The 24,146-nt window shown below is 40.1% G+C and overlaps 1 protein-coding gene across 2 annotated transcripts in view; it reads left to right on the top strand.

Annotated features, from left to right (window-relative positions):
* The window catches only part of LOC126213229 (nostrin), an 817,565-nt gene extending 808,506 nt beyond the window's left edge, over positions 1-9,059 (top strand). For both annotated transcript variants that reach the window (XM_049940878.1, XM_049940879.1), the window contains one exon: positions 5,391-9,059. In XM_049940878.1, coding sequence (XP_049796835.1) covers positions 5,391-5,497 — 107 coding nt within the window. In that variant the 3' untranslated portion in view covers positions 5,498-9,059. The remainder of the gene's footprint in view (positions 1-5,390) is intronic.
* Positions 9,060-24,146: the final 15,087 nt, after the last annotated feature.

Here is a 24,146-nt window from a genome sequence, read left to right as displayed (position 1 = left end):
ACATGTGACTGGATTGAGGACTTTATGGTAGGAACGATGCAACATGTTATCTTAGATGAAAAGTCATTGTCAGATGTAGAAGTATCTTGGGGTGTGTCCCAGGGAAGTGTGTTTGGATCCTCGTTGTTCATGGTGTATGTTAATGACTTTGCAGACAACATTAATAGTAAAATCTGGCCTTTTGCCAATGATGTGGTTATCTATAATGAAGTACTATCTGAGAGGAGCTGCTACTTGATAGGATTTCAACACAGTGCAGAGATTTGCAACTTTCTCTAAATGTTCAGTAATGTAAACTTTTGCACTTAACAACATGAAAAAAACATAGTATCCTATGATTCTAATATCAACAAGTAACTGTTGGAATCAACCGACTCGTGCAAATACCTGGGTGTAACATTTTGTAGGGATATGAAATGGAATGATCACATAGGTTCAGTTGTGGGTCAGGCAGATGGTAGACACTGGTTTACTGGTAGAATACAGGGGAAGTGCAATCAGTCTACAAAAGAGATTGCTTACAAATCACTCATGAGACTGGTTCTAGAATATTGCACAAGTGAGTTGGATCCATACCAGATAGGACTAACAGGAGATATTGAACGTATACAGAGAAGGGCAGCACGAATGGTCACAGGTTTGTTTAATCCTTGGGAGATTGTCACAGAGTTAGTGAAGGAACTCAACTGTAAGACTCCTGAAGACAGGCATAAACTACCCAAGAACATCTACACTACTGGCCATTAAAATTGCTGCACCAACAAGAAATGTAGATGATAAATGGGTATTCATTGGACAAATATATTATACTAGAACTGACATGTGATTATATATTCATGCAATTTCAGTGCATAGATCCTGAGAAATCAGTACCCAGAACAACCACCTCTGGCCGTAATAACGGCCTTGACACGCCCGGGCATTGAGTCAAACACAGCTCGGATGGCGTGTACAGGTACAGCTGCCCATGCAACTTCAACACAATACCACAGTTCATCGAGAGTAGTGACTGGCGTATAGTGACGAGCCAGTTGCTCGGTCACCATTGACCAGACGTTTTCAATTGGTGGAGAGGGTGCTGGGCAGGGCAGCAGCTGAACATTTTCTGTATCCAGAAAGGCCCATACAGGACCTGCAACATGCGGTCGTGCATTATCGTGCTGAAATGTACGGTTTCGCAGGGATCGAATGAAGGGTAGAGCCACGGGTCGTAACAAATCTGATATGTAATGTCCACTGTTGAAAGTGCCATCAATGCGAACAAGAGGTGACCGAGACGTGTAACCAATGGCACCCCATACCATCACGCCAGGTGATACGCCAGTATGGCGATGACGGATACACGCTTCCAATGTGCGTTCACTGTGATGTTGCCAAACACAGATGCAACCATCGTGATGCTGTAAACACAAACTGGATTCATAGGAAAACATGACGTTTTGCCATTCGTGCACCCAGGTTCGTCGTCGAGTACACCATTGCAGGCGCTCCTTTCTGTGATGCAGCGTCAAGGGTAACTGCAGCCACGGTCTCCGAGCTGATAGTCTGTGCTGCTGCAAACGTCATTGAACTGTTCGTGCAGATGGTTGTTGTTTTGCAAACGTCCCCATCTGTTGACTCAGGGATCGAGACATGGCTACACGATCCATTACAGCCGTGCGATTAAGATGCCTGTCATCTCATCTGCTAGTGATACGAGGCCATTGTGATCCAGCACGGCGTTCCGTATTACTCTCCTGAAACCACCGATTCCATATTCTGCCAACAGTCATTGGATCACAATCAATGCGAGCAGCAATGTTGCGATACGATAAACCACAATCGCGATAGTCTACAATCCGACCTTTATCGAAGTCGGAAACGTGATGGTACGCATTTATCCTCCTTACACGAGACATCACAACAACATTTCACCAGGCAACACCGGTCAACTGCTGTTTGTGTATGAGAAATCGGTTGCAAACTTTCCTCATGTCAGCACGTTGTAGGTGTCGCCACCGGTGCCAACCTTGTGTGAATGCTCTGAAAAGGTAATCATTTGCATATCACAGCATCTTCTTCCTGTCAGTTAAATTTTGCGTCTGTAGCACGTTATCTTCTTGGTGTAGCAATTTTAATGGCCAGTAGTGTATTAACAAAGTTTCAAGGACCAGCTTGAAATAATTACTCTAGGGATATACTACAACCCCCTATCGCTCATGTAGGGGTTGTGAGAATAAGATTAGAATATTTACTGCATGCACAGAGACATTCAAACAATCATTATTCCTCCACTCCTTACGTGAATGGAAGGAGAAGAAACCTTAATAACTGGCACAATGGGACATACCCTCGACCATGTACCTTACGGTGGTTTGCAGAATGTAGATGTAGATGAAGATGTAGATAGGGGCTGTGTCTGCCACCACATTTCATTGCTGCAAATGGTGAGTCTCAGACATGGTTACCACAATGTACTGAAACCATGAAAACAAAAAACAGACAGGTATTGTTTTTGTAATGATCTCTTAAATTACATCAGTTGTCCCAGAAAAAAATCTTAACTACCAGTGAATTTGTTTTCTAGTAATTAACTCCTCTGTAATCCTGATAAAATACATCAACTAACTCTGGGACTAACTAAATATGCATAGAGTGAATCAATGAAACTGCCTGCCTCTCCGAATTGATCTGAGAGGAATTTGGTAGCTGTATCTGCAAGAGAATAGCTCAGCTGTGGTCTCTCGTCAGCAGCAGATGTCACTGAGCACGCAAAAATGGCGTATGCTAGTTTTACCTATTCACACATCTCCTACAGTGTACTGATATGGGGACATTCCTGTTATAGAAGTGAAATTCGGTAACTGAAAAGGAAGTGACCAGATTAAAGAGCAAAGTGAATCCTAAGAAGCTCTTTATCAGAAACATGATATTGACTGCAGTAAATTCAGAATTCTATACAGTGTTGTGTTATGTTGAAAATGAGTTTTGCACTGTAGAGCATACACAGTCACAGTGCTAGTCACATGTGTGAATTGTGTTTTATTCATCTCATGACGTACATTTTCAATCCATTTGGTTTGCGTACAGGAGACATGTCAAAAATTTATAATACAGTTAGAAAGATTTTTACACTAATAAATAATAGCACTACAATAAATAATAACACTATAAGGATATTTCTTGGATGTAACACATTGTATCCAGCTCATGTTTGCTGTTTGTCATGCATGTATTCAGCCACTGAGTAATACCTCATACAGCTTTCTTTTAAGTGGACCTAAATTCATCTGCATCAACTTGTTCCCTTTAAATTTATTGCAAATTTTCATTCCCAAATGGAACTTTGATACCTCATGAAAAAAATTGGGGAAATTCCCACAAAATATCATGTTCAAATTTTTTAATTTGTTGTTGGAGTGCCCCATGTACACAATAACGAAACTTTCTGAAAAAAAAAACAGTGCTGATACCAATGTTTGAAAATTTTGTTAAAGAAACAGCAGTAAATTTTAAGAATTTTTCTGGAAGAGTATTCTTTTTACCAGTTGCATGTTTAATAATTAAACCTATTCTACTGAACGAAGTCTGTGGTTAATAAAGAATCTTGAATCAAGTGAGAGATAGAAAGGAGATCAAGTAGCTTGAGGAATCGTTGCTCCACTGGAGAATGTTACAGGAGCACTGAGAATTCTAACCTGGCAGCCACGCAAAGTAATACTGTGAATATCTGTAGCAGAACTAAGCTGAAAATTCACAGGACCATTCAGCAGTGCATAACGTATAATAGGTATTCCTCAACTTCTCAGTCCCATAGGAATTGTGCAGATATAGCTGGATTAATAACATCTTACACATAGGCATAGAAGTAGCCACTATTGCCTCTTTGAACTTGTAGACCAGACAGAAAAAAATATTACTTTGTTGTGCAGTAAAATGTACCTTCTGTAGTAGCAGTAGTTTTATTTGGTTGTCAACCATTTTACAGAGATATTGGACATGCTGTGGTATAACAGTTTCAGAACAAAAAAAACACACAAAAAAAACAATTCATATACACAGGTATTTACCCATTTATAGTCCACCTCTGTAACCTAGCAGTAGCATTACCGCCTACTACGCAGGGGGCCCAGGTTTGATTGTGTGTCCATCATCATCATTTTCATCATCATTGACTCGCAAGTCACTGAAATGGCATCAACTAAAAAGGACTTGCAATACAGTAGCCGAACTCCCCCGAATTGGGCCTCCCAGCCAACAATGCCATACGATCATTTCCATTTTTTTTTACCCATTTATAGAGCTAGTTGGGCAACAATCTCGGCATTTGCCTGAAGTAATTTAGGAAAATCACAGAAAACTTCAATCATCATGGCCGGATGAATAATGGAATCTCCATCCTCACAAATACAAGGCCAGTCTGTTTAAAACATTGTTACCTCATTCTGTTTACCCACAGCGTACAATACTGTTTTGCAAAGTAGTTATTTCATAATGTACATGTTGGTGCTACAATGTTCTTTAACTTCTCAACTATAGTCACTGCATGCACTATACATGCACTACCATCTATCAACAGGACCATTTTGATGCCCAGATTACATTCTTGTATCGCAAATTCCTATTTGCGTGCCTGAAAAATTGAGTGAGATTCGGAGCTCAGAAAGAGAATAAGATGTTAGTATTGTTTGTTGCGGACCTTTGGTTTAAGGTTTTCCAAAAAATTTAAAAAAAAAATTAAAAAAAGCATCATAGTGGGAAACAGTGTTGTGAAGTGACAGAAGTGTTTTATTGTTAGTTGTGTTACATTTTTGCCAAACCCCCCACTCTTTGCTGAGTAACCCTTGACTGTGTAGAATGTATTGCTTTACGGGCACTTTTTAACATCCTTACAATTATTTCCTGCATAAACATAAATCTAGAGAATCTAAAACCATTTTTATCTGTTTCCAGTGAACTTTTTTTACACGTTCTAATATTTCTTTGTTCCCTTGAATATCTAGAATTTGAACTCCTTTGTGAATTAAATGTACAAATAACTTACAGGAATGCTGCTAAGTGATGTCCCCAAGGAAAATGTTGAGAACGGTGGGGAACCCTTTAGCATCCCATAAAAGCGATCCCCAATGTTATTTTTTTATAGATTGTATCCCAGTTTTGACAAGAGATGTTTTCAGACTGTTTTTTCCCATAACTGTTGACGTTGATATCTTATTGTACATGATAAAATATATTTAACTCATTTCCCTATCAGAAGAAAAGGAAAAGAGAGGGAAAATTGCATGTTACTTCAGCTGAACTTATTCAGTTGTGAGTAGAGTGTAGAACTTAGATAGAAAATTATTTTCATTTTCACTCGCCATTTTTGCATGGTCTTGTAACATGTTTTCATTGCTGTTATGTGTTTGCAGGTGATGTGATACGCATCCACAGCAAGCAAGCAGACGGCTGGTGGCTGGGGGAGCTCAACGGAGTCGTCGGCATCTTCCCCGCCACCTACGTCGAGGAGATCGAGTAGCGGCGTGTGTCGACCTTCCTTCTGCGCAGTCGGCATCCACGGCAGGTCACACTCAGTCGCCTCTGTCACCTGCCTCATGAGTCAGAATGGCTGAAGTCTGTGACACACAAACAGTAATAGGGGACATTGTGCGCCATTTGACACCACTGTGGCTGTTTTTGGTGCCCTGTTTGACACAACTGTAGAGTAAGAGGCTTTTGCCCCATTTAGCAACCACTGGAACTGAAGTGCCTTTTGTCCCATTTGACAGCCACTGTAAACAAAATGTGATCTGCCCTGTTTGACACAGTTGTGAGGGATTACTTCTGTGCCTTGTTTAATGCTAAACTTACACCAAGGAGAAGCGAGTTGATACTGTGTGCACCAAGGCATCCTGCTACACAACACATGATGTCACCAGCACTTGAGCCAACATCATGTACTACCTCCAGTATATATTGTCTTCCACTCTGCATTTGTTTACATTCACTGCCTCGTATCACATCATGAACTGCTGAGAGCTGCATTTAGCCTCTTAAAGGGAGTGACTGATGTACTGTGTGACTGCATATTTGGATTTGAGTTTCAATACGTAGGCAGAAAAAGTTACAGTGCTCTGGATGAAGTATTAGAAATAAACACTGAATGGAAACAGTGATTTAAGGAGGACAATGGAATGAAACTTGTGGGGAGCAACAGAGTTTGCACAATTCAAAGTCTGTGTAATTCTACAACAGCAATTCATTTCTCTTGTTATGTAACAAAATTTACTCATGTACCACATGATGCAGTGGTAACTCTAAATTTGAAAAAAGTTCACAATGTGAACCTTGGAAGATTTTGGCACCTGACATTTATTCGCAATGTCAGAAACAATAATGGAATATTGTTGACTGTTGACATCTGTTATTAAAATATGCATTTTTGTGGGGTCAATAAAACTGCCATATTTCATGTTTTGCTTCTTGTTTTCAGCATCAGAAGCTGTAGTTCTTAATGGAAGATCGATGTGTTTATTGTGCTCATGAATAATGCAATTTCTCCGTTGTAAACTAGGATCTGGAATGCTTTGAATGAATTAAACATAACACAAATTTCAGAGCATTATTTTGCTTTCATTCTTCTCTTAAGTATTTTGTTCAGTTTAATGCAATGTCCTATGTCCCCAAATACTAACAAACTTTCTTCACCTCTCCATCTTCAATACTATATCACATATTCCAGTCTTTGGAATCTTTTACAATTTTCCCTCTGTAATTCCCCATTGTTTCTGCACAATTACTCTTTCTGCTGCTGTATGTGCACACCCAAACTTTTCACTTCATCTGTGCATCCAGTTCTGACTATCTGAAAAGGTTCAAAAACCCATTCTTTTTACTCGTTTTGCATAGGCCTATTTCCTTTCCTGTTTGGCATAATTTTTGTTTCATATTTCAGTTGTTAACTCTGCAGCACTTGTTTTGATGTCGCATTTTCTACAATTTTGGTATCGGGAAGTGATGTTCTGTGCGTAAACTCTTCTAACAGTATATGTCTCAGTTGACATTTTTAAAGCCTTTCATTTCCCACTAAGTTCACAGTTGGGCCTGACAGAATTTCACTATATGTTAAGAAGAGGTCCAAGTAATGCAATGTAGAAAATTCAGAGTGAAAATAAATTATGAACAAACTCAATTGACAACTGAGTTACTAATGCATGAACTGTCAATCTAAGTACTTGAATGAAATATGGATACCCATGCATTTAATGTCATGCTTTCTACTTAGATACAAAAAGACCTCTAGAAAAATTGCTTACTTGCAATGCCTGTATGACATAATAATGTGAACCAGACCAAATACAGCATCCAAAAATACAAATTTCATAATTTAAAATGGCATCCAAATACCTTTAAATAATGCTAATTTACAAACAGGAATTCAATGAGGCAAAAGTTAATATTGAAATTACTGTATCTATAAGGCATTGCTGTTCATTGGGGAACATGACATGCTTGCTGTGGAAGTACTATAGTCAGTGTGTGATGGGTTCATTTACATCCATGTAAATGTTGACACCATCGCAGCTGAAATGTCTAATTTGCTGAACATTTAATTCGCCATAAGACTGTAATGGCACAATTTGTGAGCCAGTATGGTCTTAAATCTCTGCCATACCACTTATATACAATTGTTGTACTCAAATTATCTTGGTCAAACAGGCTTATTAAAAACATTATTTTGGATATCTGAGAATGAAATGGAAAGTTGGCTGAGTCTCTTGTATTTCGTTTATGCTATTTCTCTGATCTACTAACACCAAACTTAATTCTGTGTAAACACAACACAGTTATGTGTGTGTATCTACTGACCACGTTGGTTGTTAGAGAAGAAATTGTTTTGACATCGTGTACATTATGCTTATTGTTTCTGAATTGTTTCAGTATTTTTATGTATATCAGACACATGGTTTATGAACTGTTTAACTAGGACATGTGGATACACAGAATACAAATTACTAATTGTATATCTGCAATTGCTGTAATGTTAAATACATGTTTGAAATTGTTGCTAAATGGGAATATAATTGCTAGATAGAAGTTTGCGGTTTATTTTCTGCCCCACTCTACAGCATGTCCAGAACGGCCAGTTTTGTGTCTGTTGAAGAAAATAAAAAGGCCTCTGAATTTTTGGTCACTGAATCTAAGTAATCACTTAGGAGGTGATTCAAATAAGGATATTGTCATCGACAGTATGTCTTCCATTTGTGTGTATTTATCACTGAAATGTCAAATTGCAAGTAAAAAGAAAATAAAGCTAATTTGCAAGGATTGTGAAGTATTGACTTTGTTCAGATATTTTAAGATGGTGTCACCTACTGTAAACATGTTGCCAGGAGAAAAAAAGTTTATTTTCAAGAATAAATAAAACGTGTGTGTGTGTGTGTGTGTGTGTGTGTGTGTGTGTGTGTGTGTGTGTGTGAGTGAGTGAATGAACGAGAGAAAGGAGATAATTATCAAACTGTTCAATAATTGTAATTTAATGCATTGTAACATTAACTGAGTAAAACCAAAGCTAATTTGTATATAAAAGTGGGGAAAATGAGGCTGTTTCAAGAATCATTGATTAAATGTCATATTTTTCTGTCTGGTATGAGTCCAAAATTCCATTTGTGACTCCACTGCCACAAAGTTGCAAAAACGCCATGAACTGCTAATTTCATGTGTTTTCTTTTCATGTACTATGTGTGGTTAGATCAGACTAAGCATAATGTAAAGAAAAAAAATATCAAAACAATCAAAATTTTGCATACATAATGTAAAACTTTCTAAGCATTAAGGAATGGCTATTGTTAATATAAACCTGTTTAAAATATTTTATGTAATATTCATTAACAACCTCAGTGATGCACAGAAATTTTATTTTCTTGTTTTGTAGCTGAGTGTTGTACGTGTCTGGATTGTGTAATGCATGTTTAATGTATGTGTATCTTGTAATGTGCTGATATCATCACAGAAGTGTATTTTACAGCCATATACCAAAAACATTATTTTTATGTACTCTAAAAGTTGTCATGTATAAAATAAACCATTGTACTATGTAACTGAGTTTTTTCACTTCCCATCCCCTCCCTGCCCTTGCTAAAACAGACACACAGATATGTTTTATTTGTTTTGCTAACCAGCCATCTACGACCATGGGAAGTTTATAAGCATTATGGTAAGGGCCAGTTTTAGTTTTTTTCTTTAAGCTAGGCAATTTTCATGCCTGTGGCAGCACTCGGCACCAATTGTTCATTTCTCATCTCGTAAAGTTCCAAATGTTTCTACATCTGTTCTAGGGATGTATAGGTTTGCACGTGTTTCAATTGTACGTTCATTTCCTATATATCTTTTTTAACTTTCATGTACCTTAGTATTCTTGCTTTTGGTGCCAAGTGAGAGATGATCAGAACTTTTTTATGTCTTTAAAATATGTGTCTTGTTTTAATTTTTGCTTTGTAGATCCTGTTTTTATAAATATATTGTAAAGGATGAGTCCCAATTTTTTTTCTAATTTGGCTAGCTAACATCTCTCAAGGATACAAAGCACTCTGATACATACAGACACACTAGTTTTGACAGCAATAAAGGACAGCCAACCAGTTGCAAAAAATGGTGGTTTTCAAATAACTTTGCCCACAGTTTGGCCAGATCTAAACCAGTCTATTTCAGGAGGACAGACAACTTCGCACTAGCAATTCACTTGGTAAAAGCTGATGTGACAAGCCCTGGATTTTAGAGGCTTCATTTTTACATCTGGACATACATACCATTGGCAAAAAATACCATGCAGGGACAGCATTTACTGAGTTAATTGCTAATAAGAAGCTGCCTGTCTTGTTAATTGTGGTCCCAGAGATTCAGCTCCGACGACGAGGTGAAAGAAGAGGGTCATAAGTTTCTGAACAGCACAACGACGAGCTGGTATGACATGGGCCTACAAAAACTGCCACAGCATCTACAAAAATGCATCGACAGAAATGGTGATTATGTCGAAAAATAGCTAAATGTTCAAGCTGTAAACTGATGTATACCACTGTAGAAATAAACAGGCCTATGTACTTATAAAAGAATATGAGACCTTACTTTCGGGATTACCCTCATAGCATACCTAAAGAGATCGGACAATCACAGTAGCCTTGCAACTACAAGCAATCGCACAACCAGTAATCACGCGTTCCAGGGAGGACAAGCATGTGATCCTCACTACGTGTATTGATATGGGGTGAAAAGCCATCCTGCATAAAGGTTGTACCATCCGGCAGGTGTTTATCAGCCAGGCTAGGGAAGATGCGATTCTGTAACATATTGGCGTACCTTGCACCCATCATGCTGAAAGTTTGAAAAGCAGTACCCTGCATTTCCTAGAAGAAAAGGGTCCAATCATGACTGATGTGGTAAATCCACACCACACAGTGACTTTCTTGTCATACAATAGGATTTCCATTACAGTTCTAAGATTTTCCGTAGCTCAAATTCTGCAGCTGTAGGTGTTGAGAGGCCCTCAGAGTGTGAAATGGTGTTTGTACACCCACAACAGATTAGACAAGCAATTGTCATCTTCCCCCATTTTTTGGAAGTGCTCACAGTGCAAATGCTGCCCTTGTCACAAAATTGGTAGCTAACAGTTCATGATGACACTAGTTTTGTACAGATAGCATGGGAGGATGCGACTTAGTGCTCCACAAATAATGGAGCATGGAATGCCAGAGCGATTCGTGACTTCATGAGTGTTGACTTCACCGTGTGGAGATGAACTTGCTATAGTCTCCATTTCTTCCTGAACTGTCCGAGCAGCAGTGGCACTTGTGCCTGGCCGATCATCTAAGAACTTTGAACTTCATGATCATTTTCTTAACAGTGACACTTGTCACAGGACTTTTACCCCTTCAAATATCCTTCTTATGGCAGTAGGATCACAAAGCTGCAGTAGTGGATTCTCCATTGTGATAATAAAGCTTCAATAACACTGTCTTTTCTGGTGAGGCCAGCATGTCACAATTGATCGAGCTTCTGAGCCACCTCTTGCTCCAGCTCATTTTGTACACAATTCTTATGCAGTGTCACTGATGTGTTCTTGTGCAGAGTCATCTGTTGGCCAGTTTTTGGACTTGTTTTTAGTTTCAATAAGACCCCGTGTCATTTCAGGCATGTGTGCCAGTTTTTACCTCTCTGCCTACATTATTCTGTGAGTTACTGGATTTTCAAATTTTAACAGAATTCTGGGACACATTGTAATTATTCTAAGGCATCCAAGATGTTCCAGAAAGTGGTTTCAGGTTCTAATTTTTTTTTCACCTTTTTTCAACATGACCTCCCGTTTAGGCTCCCTCACAATCTATATATACCCTATCTGCTGAGCCGTGCACCTGAATTATAGGCCAATATCAGCAATGTTGGTTTGTAGTAGGATTTTGGAACGATTTATTGACACATAGCATGGATTCAGAAACCGTTCTTGTGAAAAACAACTAGCTCTTTATACTCTTGAGGTAATGAGTGCTATCGATAGGGGATGTCAAATAATGGATTCCATATTTTTAGATTTCCAGAAGGCTTTCAACACGGTTCCTCACAAGCATCTTCTAACCAAATCGTGTGCCTATGGCATATCATCTCAGCTGTGCGACTGGGTTCATGATTTCCTGTCAGGAAGGTCACAGTTCGTAGTAATAGATGGAAAGTCATCGAAAAAAACAGAAGTAATATTCGGCATTCCCCAAGGTAGCGTTATAGGGCCTCCATTGTTCCTTACCTATATTAATGACATAGCAGACAATCTGAGTAGCCGTCTTAGATTATTTTTAGCTCATGCTGTCATTTACCGTCATGTAAAGTCATCAGATGACGAAAATGAACTATAAAATGATTTAGATAAGATATCTGTATGGTGCAAAATGTGGCAATTGACTCTGTCACACAAATCTGAAGGCTGTAAACTCAACTAAATACTTAGGGATTAAAATTACAAATAACCTTAATTGGAAAGGTCACATTTATAATGTTGTAGGTAGAGCAAAATGAAAGATGGCGATTCATTGGCAGAACACTTAGAAGATGTAACGGATCTACTAAAGAAATTGCTTACACCACACTTGTCCACCCTATTCTGGAGTATTACTGTGTGATGGATGACATCGAAAAAACTCAAAGAAGGCTGGCATTTTGTATTATTGAGAAATAGGTGAGAAAGTGCCACAGACATGTTACATGAATTGGAGCAGCAATCATTAAAACGAAGGCATTTTTCGTTGTGACAGGATCTTGTCATGAAATTTCAATCACAAGTTTTCTCCTCTGATTGTGAAAACATTCTGTTGGCACCTACCTGCATAGAGAGAAATGATGATCAACATAAAATAAGAAAACATCAGGTATCCCACAGAAAAATTTAACAGCTCATTTTTCCCCTGCACCATTTGATAGTGGAATGGTAGAGAGACAGTGGAAAGGTGGTTCACTGAACCCTCTGCCGGGCACTTTATTGTGAATAGCAGAGTAATCACGTAGACATAGACAATTACTTAGCGCTGCCCCACAAATATACAGACATGTCACTGAAAGTGGCCATAGTAGGGTTTGAGCCAACACATTAAGGCACAATGTGGACACAGGCCTTATTAATGTCTCCTAATAGGGGTCTGGACACCATTGATCAGAAAGCATATGTTGACTCAGTCCACACTCCTGAAGGTTTTCTCTGTTGATGGAATCTACGAAGCATGTACAGGGTGTTTCAAAAATGACCGGTATATTTGAAACGGCAATAAAAACTAAACGAGCAGCGATAGAAATACACCGTTTGTTGCAATATGCTTGGGACAACAGTACATTTTCAGGCAGACAAACTTTCGAAATTACAGTAGTTACAATTTTCAACAACAGATGGCGCTGCAAGTGATGTGAAAGATATAGAAGACAACGCAGTCTGTGGGTGCGCCATTCTGTACGTCGTCTTTCTGCTGTAAGCGTGTGCTGTTCACAACGTGCAAGTGTGCTGTAGACAACATGGTTTATTCCTTAGAACAGAGGATTTTTCTGGTGTTGCAATTCCACCGCCTAGAACACAGTGTTGTTGCAACAAGACGAAGTTTTCAACGGAGGTTTAATGTAACCAAAGGACCGAAAAGCGATACAATAAAGGATCTGTTTGAAAAATTTCAACGGACTGGGAACGTGAAGGATGAACGTGCTGGAAAGGTAGGGCGACCGCGTACGGCAACCACGGAGGGCAACGCGCAGCTAGTGCAGCAGGTGATCCGACAGCGGCCTCGGGTTTCCGTTCGCCGTGTTGCAGCTGCGGTCCAAATGACGCCAACGTCCACGTATCGTCTCGTGCGCCACAGTTTACACCTCTATCCATAGAAAATTCAAACGCGGCAACCCCTCAGCGCCGCTACCATTGCTGCACGAGAGACATTCGCTAACGATATAGTGGACAGGATTGATGACGGCGATATGCATGTGGGCAGCATTTGGTTTACTGACGAAGCTTATTTTTACCTGGACGGCTTCGTCAATAAACAGAACTGGCGCATATGGGGAACCGAAAAGCCCCATGTTGCAGTCCCATCGTCCCTGCATCCTCAAAAAGTACTGGTCTGGGCCGCCATTTCTTCCAAAGGAATCATTGGCCCATTTTTCAGATCCGAAACGATTACTGCATCATGCTATCTGGACATTCTTCGTGAATTTGTGGCGGTACAAACTGCCTTAGACGACACTGCGATCACCTCGTGGTTTATGCGAGATGGTGCCCGGCCACATCGCACGGCCAACGTCTTTAATTTCCTGAATGAATATTTCGATGATCGTGTGATTGCTTTGGGCTATCCGAAACATACAGGAGGCGGCGTGGATTGGCCTCCCTATTCGCCAGACATGAACCCCTGTGACTTCTTTCTGTGGGGACACTTGAAAGACCAGGTGTACCGCCAGAATCCAGAAACAATTGAACAGCTGAAGCAGTACATCTCATCTGCATGTGCAGCCATTCAGCCAGACACGTTGTCGAAGGTTTCGGGTAATTTCATTCAGAGACTACGCCATATTATTGCTACGCATGGTGGATATGTGGAAAATATCGTACTATAGAGTTTCCCAGACCACAGCGCCATCTGTTGTTGAAAATTGTAACTACTGTAATTTCGAAAGTTTGTCTGCCTGAAAATGTACTGTTGTCCCAAGCATATTGCAACAAACGGTGTATTTCTATCGCTGCTCGTTTAGTTTTTATTGCCGTTTCAAATATACTGGTCATTTTTGAAACACCCTGTAGAATGAATGAATGAATGAATGCTTTTACACATCAAAGTGGATTTTGCATAAACTACTGAAAAGGAAAAGAGAAGAAGAAAGTGACTTTACTAACTTTTTATGTAGCTGAAGATGCTATTAAAAGATGAATTACCATCATTATTATTATCATCCATTTACTCAGGTGTTCCAAGCACATGGGCGAACTGGTCACAAAGTTCAGTTCCGACACTTCGCACTTCGTGTTGACTTGCGGACAGGGTTGCTATCATACTTAGCATACTTTCACTCGGTACTGCCCTAGGGTGTAATTTTCAGGGGAATTGAAACAAAGGTGAAGAAAGTGTTTATTCGACAGAAGACTGCAACAAGATTTCTCTGTAAAGGTGATAACTGAAAACTTTTCAGAAGCTTTTTCAGGGACATACAGATTATTTATTACACTTACATGCCAATACATATCCTCCCTTTTATTTATGTTAGACACATGCACTATTGTACATTATATTTTGTCACTGGTCAGTGAAAAAATATAATGTACAATAGTGTAATGTCAATCAACAGCTCCGCCATTACACCAGTGATGCAAGTGAAGTAGCAAGAGGATGAAATTGTAAGTGATCAACTGTCATATAAAAACCTTTCACACTGTCTTCGTAACACATAACTGAAGCAAATGGTGACATAAAAATTATGAAAAATCACCAATGTTACTGACAGATTTTTGGCTTGCTAACCAACAAAAGTAAACAGAAAAGGGTAGCAGAACACTCTCAAATTAAATCAAGTGATACTGTGAGAAATTACAGGCCGGCGCATAAGTTCGTAAGCTTTTCTTTCGCATGTTGACATACTGGTTGCTATGGGATTGTTTATCAAGTGTCATTATTTAATTTGTAGTTTGCTGTTGTTATTTATGTTTACATATTGTCATTTGGAGGTAGTGACTGGAGCTACTGATGCTATAAAATGGAGTGCCATGTAGAGAAATCTGTATATTTCTGACATAATCTTCTGTTTGGAACCAGTAGAGGGGGCACAGCAGCGGAGACAGCCAGAAACAGTTGCATAGTGTCTGGGATAATGGCACTGGACACAGCACAGCGAGGAAGTGGATGTCTTTTTGACATCAGTGAGTCTCCGTGTTCAGGAAGACCTTCGGGGTTCGACGAATATCATTTAAACGCATGATCTACACCAGTGGATTCAAGAACTGGCGAATATGATGAACTGAAACCATTCCACCATGTGAAAGGTTTAAAAAAATCAGGTGTATGGGTACCGCATGATCAAAGCCCAATCATAAAAATCGGGAGGTGGCCATATGTGCATCTCTGCTTACTTGTCACCAAATGCCTCACGAACGACACCGACCATTCCTACCCTGTATCATTACTGGTGATGAGAAATGGTGTCTTTATGCTAACATAATGAAAAAAGAAGAATGGTTGAGCCCAGACACTGTAGCAACTTCCTACACACGATGGTCCATTGACAGTGACCGGGCCAAATATCTCACAAAATAAGCATCAAAAGAAAAAACTACAAAGAACGAAACTCGTCTAGCTTGAAGGGAGAAACTAGATGGCGCTATGGTTGGTCCGCTAGATGGCACTGCCATAGGCCAAATGATTATCAAATGTGTTTTTTTAAATAGGAACCAAAATTTTTATTACATATTCATGCAGTATATAAAGAAATATGAATGTTTTAGTTGGACCACTTTTTTCGCTTTGTGATAGATGGTGCTGTAACAGCCACAAATGTATGAGTACGTGGTATCACGTAACATTCCACCAGTGCAGACGGTATTTGCTTCGTGGTACATTACCTGTGTTCAAAAGGACCGTTTAACAATTGAGGAAAAGGTCGATATCGTGTTGATGTATGGCTATTGTGATCAAAATGACCGAAGGGTGTGTGCCGTGTACGCTGCTCGGTATCCTGGACGACATCATCCAAGTGTCCGGACCGTTCGCCGGATAGCTACGTTATTAAAGGAAACATGAAGTGTTCAGCCACACGTGAAACGTCAACCACAATCTGCAACAAATAGTGACCATCCCCAAGTAGGTGTTTTAGCTGCTGTCGCGGCTAATCCGCACATCAGTAGCAGACAAATTGCACGAGAATCGGGAATCTCAAAAACGTCGGTGTTGAGAATGCTACATCAACATCGACTGCACCCGTACCATATTTCTATGCACCAGGAATTGCATGGCCACGACTTTGAACATCGTTTACAGTTCTGCCACTGGGCACAAGAGAAATTACGGGAAGATGACAAATTTTTTGCACGCGTTCTATTTAGTGACGAAGCGTCATTCACCAACAGTGGTAACGTAAACCGCCATAATATGCACTACTGGGCAACGGAAAATCCACGATGGCTGCGACAAGTGGAATATCAGCGACCTTGGTGGGTTAATGTATGGTACAGCATTATGGGAGGAAGGATAATTGGCCCCCATTTTATCGATGGCAATCTAAAAGGTGGAATGTACGCTGATTTCCTACGTAATGTTCTACCGATGTTATTACAAGATGTTTCACTGCATGACAGAATGCCAATGTACTTCCAACATGATTGATGTCCAGCACATAGCTCGCGTGCAGTTGGAGCAATATTGAATAGTGTATTTCATGACAGGTGCATTGGTCGTCGAAGCACCATACCGTGGCCCACACGTTCACTGGATCTCACGTCCCCGGATTTCTTTCTGTGGGGAAAGTTGAAGGATATTTGCTATCGTGATCCACCGACAATGCCTGACAACATGCGTCAGCATATTGTCAATGCATGTGTGAACATTACGGAATGCAAACTACTCGCTGTTGAGAGGAATGTCGTTACACATATTGCCAAATGCATTGGGGTTGATGGACATCATTTTGAGCATTTGTTGCATTAATGCAGAAATGATAAGTTCACAAAGGCACATGTATCACATTGGAACAACCGAAATAAAATGTTGAAATGTACCTACATTCCGTATTTTAATTTTAAAAACCTACCTGTTACCAAGTGTTCGTCTAAAATTGTGAGCCGTATGTTTGTGACTATTACAGCACCACCTATCACAAAGCGAAAAAAGTGGTCCAACTAGAGCATTCATTCTCCTTTACGTACTACATGAATATGTAATAAAAAAGGGGGGTTCCTATTAAAAAAAAAACACGGTTGATATCCATTTGACTTATGGCAGTGCCATCTAGTGGGCCAACCATAGCGCCATCTGGTTTCGCCCTTCAAGCTAGACAAGTTTTGTTCTTTGTATTTATTCCGTTTGACGCTTATTTTGTGAGATATTTGGCACGGTCATGATCAACGGACAACCCTGTATAAAGACCTGTGTGCATCCACAAAAGATAATGTTGTGCATCTGGCACAACAGGAATGTTTCGGTGTACTACCAATTGCTTCCCCGAGGTGTAACGATCGCTGATGGCGTTTATTGCCAACAACTGAGATGTCTTGCAGACAACCCAAGAACAACAAACCAGGAAGACTGTGAGAAACAACGCTACGTCACAATAACGCCCACCTGCTTTCTGCGAGACTGACAAAAACCGCTATGCAGCAGTTGGGTTGGGAAGTCACTCGGCACCAGCCATATTCACCTCACCTTCTACTCTCAGAATTTCACCTTTTCTGCTCTCTACTGAACAACCTCGAAGGAGCTTCCTCTCCAGATGAAAATGTGCGCTGAATGTGGCTCTATGAGTTTTTGCCTTAAAAACAACGTGACTTTTATGGCTGCAGAACTGTAAGGTTACCCCAGCACTGGCAGACTGTTGTAAATAGTGAAGGGGAATATACAGGGTGATTCAAAAAGAATACCACAACTTTAGGAATTTAAAACTCTGCAACGACAAAAGGCAGAGCTAAGCACTATCTGCCGGCGAATTAAGGGAGCTATAAAGTTTCATTTAGTTGTACATTTGTTCGCTTGAGGCGCTGTTGACTAGGCGTCAGCGTCAGTTGATGCTAAGATGGCGACCGCTCAACAGAAAGCTTTTTGTGTTATTGAGTACGGCAGAAGTGAATCGACGACAGTTGTTCGGCGTGCATTTCGAACGAAGTATGGTGTTAAACCTCCTGATAGGTGGTGTATTAAACGTTGGTATAAACAGTTTACAGAGAATGGGTGTTTGTGCAAAGGGAAAAGTTGTGGAAGGCCGAGAACGAGTGACGAAAATGTAGCACGCGTCCAGCAAGCATTTGTTCGCAGCCCAGGAAAATCGACTCGCAGAGCTAGCAGAGAGCTGCAAATTCCACAATCAACTGTATGGAGAGTCCTACGAAAAAGGTTAGTTATGAAACCTGAACGTCAACTACCCGAGGCGATGGATCGGCCGCCAGGCAGCCCGTGACGGAGCACTTCATCACTGGCCTCCAAGAAGCCCTGATCTTACCTCCTGCGATTTTTTCTTATGGGGGTATGTTAAGGATATGGTGTTTCGGCCACCTCTCCCAGCCACCATTGACGATTTGAAACGAGAAATAACAGCAGCTATCCAAACTGTTACGCCTGATATGCTACAGAGAGTGTGGAACGAGTTGGAGTATCGGGTTGATACTGCTCGTGTGTCTGGAGGGGGCCATATTGAACATCTCTGAACTTGTTTTTGAGTGAAAAAAAACCTTTTTAAATACTCTTTGTAATGACGTATAACAGAAGGTTATATTATGTTTCTTTCATTAAATACACATTTTTAAAGTTGTGGTATTCTTTTTGAATCACCCTGTATTACTGATGACTGAAGTCTCTGTTATGAGTATCTGCTGTGGTTATTAAACTTATGGAAAAACATTACAAACTTATGCACCATTGCAATGGATCAGGAGGTGTAGTAGATGAGCAGTGGTAAAAGTAAGATAAGTGTAGTAAAATAACTGTGATGGCTGAAGTAGAGATGATATAAAATGTGCAGTAACAATGGCAAGAAAAGCATTTCTGCAAAAGAGATATTTGTTAACGCTGATATAAATTTAACTGTTAGATCGTTTCTGGAGCGTAGCATAGCACAGAAGTGAAATGTGGACAGTAAGCAGTTGATACAAGAAGAGAATAGAGACTTTCGAAATGCAGTGCTGTAGATGAATGCTTACAACTAGATAGGCAACTCAACAAACTAATGAGGAGGTTCCAAACCGAACTGGGAGAAAAAAGAAATTTATGGTACATCCTGACTAAAAGAAGGGATTGCAGGATAGACCCCATTGCGAGGCATTGACAAATGATGCACTTGATGATGAAGGAAAGTCTCGGGGATAAAAATCATAGAAATTTGAATGGAGTAAGCAGGTTGTGGTAGTTATGCAGAGATGAAAATAGAGTAGGGAGGGGAACGGTGTCAAATCAGTCTTTGGACTGAAGTTGGTGACAGTCCTCGTTCCTTTTAATACCATTCCAGAAATGTTTAAAACACACACACACTTACTTAAATTACACTTGCAGTGAATATCGTAAAAGAATTCACCTTGTAATTTGTACACATTACTTATTCCAATTACATGAGTGTCACTTAAACTTGGACAATGAAGATAAAGGATTTTACGCATAATTCAGGCATTTGAAATGACATGTCGCTAAACCAGAATGGAGTAACAAGAATGGACAGATTAAAAATTGAAATATCAAAGGGTGTAATTGCAATGTTCAGTTGTTAAGAACATGTGGAGGGAATGACATCTGATAGAATATTGAGGAAGACACCCAAATTGAGGCTCCATGGTGAAACACCATGGTATAATTGGCTCAGAAAAGTGGAGAAGAGAGATTTGAAGAAAAGAAGAGGTATGAATCAGGGGGGTGGTGGGAGGATAGAGGAAAATTTAAAGTGGCCACAAACTCTACCTCATGATGATTTATTTCATGAATGTATTTTAATTCCTTTAATGCCAGTGACAGCCACAGGGTACCACATCATTCGCATATGCAAACTCCACTACATATGCAAATAATGCATGAGTAAGTAGTCACACGACATCAAACTAGAAGTACACTTTTCCCATCCTTCTTTTAGATCTGGGCATTGGACCAGCCCTGGCTAAATCACATGTGCATGTTTCTAATGAGTGATGTGTTTTAACTTCCAAATTATTCTATATTATTACTTGTCACACAAAACCCAGACTTGTTTTTACACAACAAAGGGGAGAACATTTCACCCACTGCATCTCCATTCTGAATAGTAATCATTCAGGTACGTTTGACAATGGAAAGAAACTTTCTATATTACAGGGTGTTTCAAAAATGACCGGTATATTTGAAACGGCAATAAAACCTAAACGAGCAGTGATAGAAATACACTGTTTGTTGCAATATGCTTGGGACAACAGTACATTTTCAGGCGGACAAACTTTCGAAATTACAGTAGCTACAATTTTCAACAACAGATGGCGCTGCAAGTGATGTGAAAGATATAGAAGACAACGCAGTCTGTGGGTGCGCCATTCTGTACGTCGTCTTTCTGCTGTAAGTGTGTGCTGTTCACAACGTGCAAGTGTGCTGTAGACAACATGGTTTATTCCTTAGAACAGAGGATTTTTCTGGTGTTGGAATTCCACCGCCTAGAACACAGTGTTGTTGCAACAAGACGAAGTTTTCAACGGAGGTTTAATGTAACCAAAGGACCGAAAAGCGATACAATAAAGGATCTGTTTGAAAAATTTCAACGGATTGGGAACGTGACGGATGAACGTGCTGGAAAGGTAGGGCGACCGCGTACGGCAACCACAGAGGGCAACGCGCAGCTAGTGCAGCAGGTGATCCGACAGCGGCCTCGGGTTTCCGTTCGCCGTGTTGCAGCTGCGGTCCAAATGTCGCCAACGTCCACGTATCGTCTCGTGCGCCAGAGTTTACACCTCTATCCGTACAAAATTCAAACGCGGCAACCCCTCAGCGCCGCTACCATTGCTGCACGAGAGACATTCGCTAACGATATAGTGCACAGGATTGATGACAGCGATATGCATGTGGGCAGCATTTGGTTTACTGACGAAGTTTATTTTTACCTGGACGGCTTCGTCAATAAACAGAACTGGCGCATATGGGGAACCGAAAAGCCCCATGTTGCAGTCCCATCGTCCCTGCATCCTCAAAAAGTACTGGTCTGGGCCGCCATTTCTTCCAAAGGAATCATTGGCCCATTTTTCAGATCCGAAACGAGTACTGCATCACGCTATCTGGACATTCTTCGTGAATTTGTGGCGGTACAAACTGCCTTAGACGACACTGCGAACACCTCGTGGTTTATGCAAGACGGTGCCCGGCCACACAGCACGGCCGACGTCTTTAATTTCCTGAATGAATATTTCGATGATCGTGTGATTGCTTTGGGCTATCCGAAACATACAGGAGGCGGCATGGATTGGCCTCCCTATTCGCCAGACATGAACCCCTGTGACTTCTTTCTGTGGGGACACTTGAAAGACCAGGTGTACCGCCAGAATCCAGAAACAATTTAACAGCTGAAGCAGTACATCTCATCTGCATGTGAAGCCATTCCGCCAGACACGTTGTCAAAGGTTTCGGGTAATTTCATTCAGAGACTACGCCATATTATTGCTACGCATGGTGGATATGTGGAAAATATCGTACTATAGAGTTTCCCAGACCGCAGCGCCATCTGTTGTTGAAAATTGTAACTACTGTAATTTCGAAAGTTTGTCTGCCTGAAAATGTACTGTTGTCGCAAGCATATTGCAACAAACGGTGTATTTCTATCGCTGCTCGTTTAGTTTTTATTGCCGTTTCAAATATACCGGTCATTTTTGAAACACCCTGTATGTGATGTGTGATTGAGGCACTGTTTTTTCTGTGTTATTAGTGGTACTCAGTTATATTTTGTATATATCTTATTATGCTAGTACAAAATCTGTTGTAGCAGTGACATTATTATTTCATTTCATTGTCAATCAACAGTGTAGAAACATAAGAAAATAAATAAAAATAAGACTTTAATAGACCTTTTCAATAACAATGTGCTTGTACGTTACTTCACTCAAAAGAAGTTGTCAGATTAGATTAGATTCAGTTTTTGTTCCATAGATCCAAAAATGAGATGATTCTCATGAGTGTGGAACAAGTCAGAAAATCTGAACTAAAAAAACATAAAATATCATTTGTCAGGAGGTTTTCAAAAATATGTGAGTACATTACAGTGAAGTGCAACTGCTATTATTTACAGAATTCCTATCCTGTCAGAATAAAACATATTTATGCACTTTTAATAAATTTATCTTGCACAAAATACCTAATGTTGACTTGCAAACCAAGTGCTGCCAGAACTGAAATCTAACAGACATTTTTATTAAAGCTGGTCTAACAGTCTCTGTTAAGATATTTATCTACAGAGTACAAGGAGTTGTCTATCAAAAAGTCTTGCAAACTCTGTTTACACTGTACTTTATCTGAAACCAAAAATATGATGAAGTAAAAGAAGGGTGGAATTGGAACTATAGCTCGGTTACATTTCATAAATATGTTTGTGATAATAAAGAGCTTAAAATTTTATTATGCCTTACAGCAAGCTTTGCAGCATATGCCAGGCCGAATAGTAAGGGTATGCTCATACAGGTCTTGTGATTAAAGGGTTAACAACAGTCATTTTATTTTACATTATAAGTACGATTGATTTCTTTTCCTGCATAATACAAAAATGGGATGACAAGGCAATCTCACAAAATCAGGTTGTAAATCATTAAAGGCAGACTGAACTTGTCAGAAAGCTGAAATTGTTCTTTCTTATTCCACTGCTTTGCGGAACACTTTTCCTGTGTTCTTACGGTTCACAGTCTACAAGCAAACTTCAATAGCACTGATGAAGAGAAATATGTTTTGTGCTTAAGATTTAACCATTACACAAGACGATCTGAACTTCACCGACAGAACTTTGAAGGCTGCTCGGGAGTATTTTCTGAGTATTATGGCTCATGTGACCTGTGGTCCTTGATGGCTCATTATACATTAATATTGTAATTATGATTTATCATCTTTACTGCCCCAGTTAGTTCTGCTTCTGTGAAAATACCTTCACAACAGTCAAAAAGGCTGTGTGATAACCAATAATCAAAGCATACAACACAAATATATCGCTGTTAATGTACATCTAACACTTCCAGAAAAACAAACCCGGAATAGAATGGAACAGCACAAGCTTGAGGGCAGTGAGTAAAAAGTGGGTATTACTGTTGTTAATAGCGATCAGGAAGAAGCTGCCAAAGGAAGGTCAGAGAACAGTGGAAGAAGAATGGGGAGGTTTTAAGAGGGCTCTAGTTGAGGCAGCTGAGACTGTGTGCGGAAGAACTAGCACAAAGAGGAGAAGTAGGGAAACCCCATGGTGGAACAACATATGTAAAGAGGCAGTACTTCGAAAGAACAAAGCCTTCAGAAGAGGGTACCTGAGGATCATGGATAATAATGGAAGAGTTGTGGAGGAAATGCATGAGCTCAAAAAGATTTGGAAGGAGTACTTTGAAGATCTGTTGAATGCCGTCAAGCGGGTAACTAACAGCGATGGAGAGCCTAAGGCAGCGGATGATTATAATAGTGGGGAAATTGATGATCTAACTTGGAATAAAGTGGAAGAAGCCATAAAGAGGATGAAAGGGGGCAAGGCACCAGGGTGGGACGAAGTAACAGTGGATATGATACGAGCAGCAGGAGAAGTAGGAACCCAGTGGCTATACAGAGTGCTGAGGGTGGTGTGGAAGGAGAACAGAATTCCTGAGGATTGGAAGAAAGGAATTATAGTCCCGATCTTCAAGAAAGGGGATAAAAGGAGATGTGAGAACTACAGAGGAATCACCCTGCTATGCCACTGTGGAAAAATCTATGAAAAGATCCTGGAGAAGAGAATAAGAAGCAGTATTGAAAGTAGACTGC

This window comes from Schistocerca nitens, chromosome 11 (assembly GCF_023898315.1).
Source record: "Schistocerca nitens isolate TAMUIC-IGC-003100 chromosome 11, iqSchNite1.1, whole genome shotgun sequence".
NCBI lineage: Eukaryota > Metazoa > Arthropoda > Insecta > Orthoptera > Acrididae > Schistocerca > Schistocerca nitens.
The sequence above is the reverse complement of the archived record's forward strand: the minus strand, read 5'-3'. Positions and strand labels throughout refer to the sequence as shown.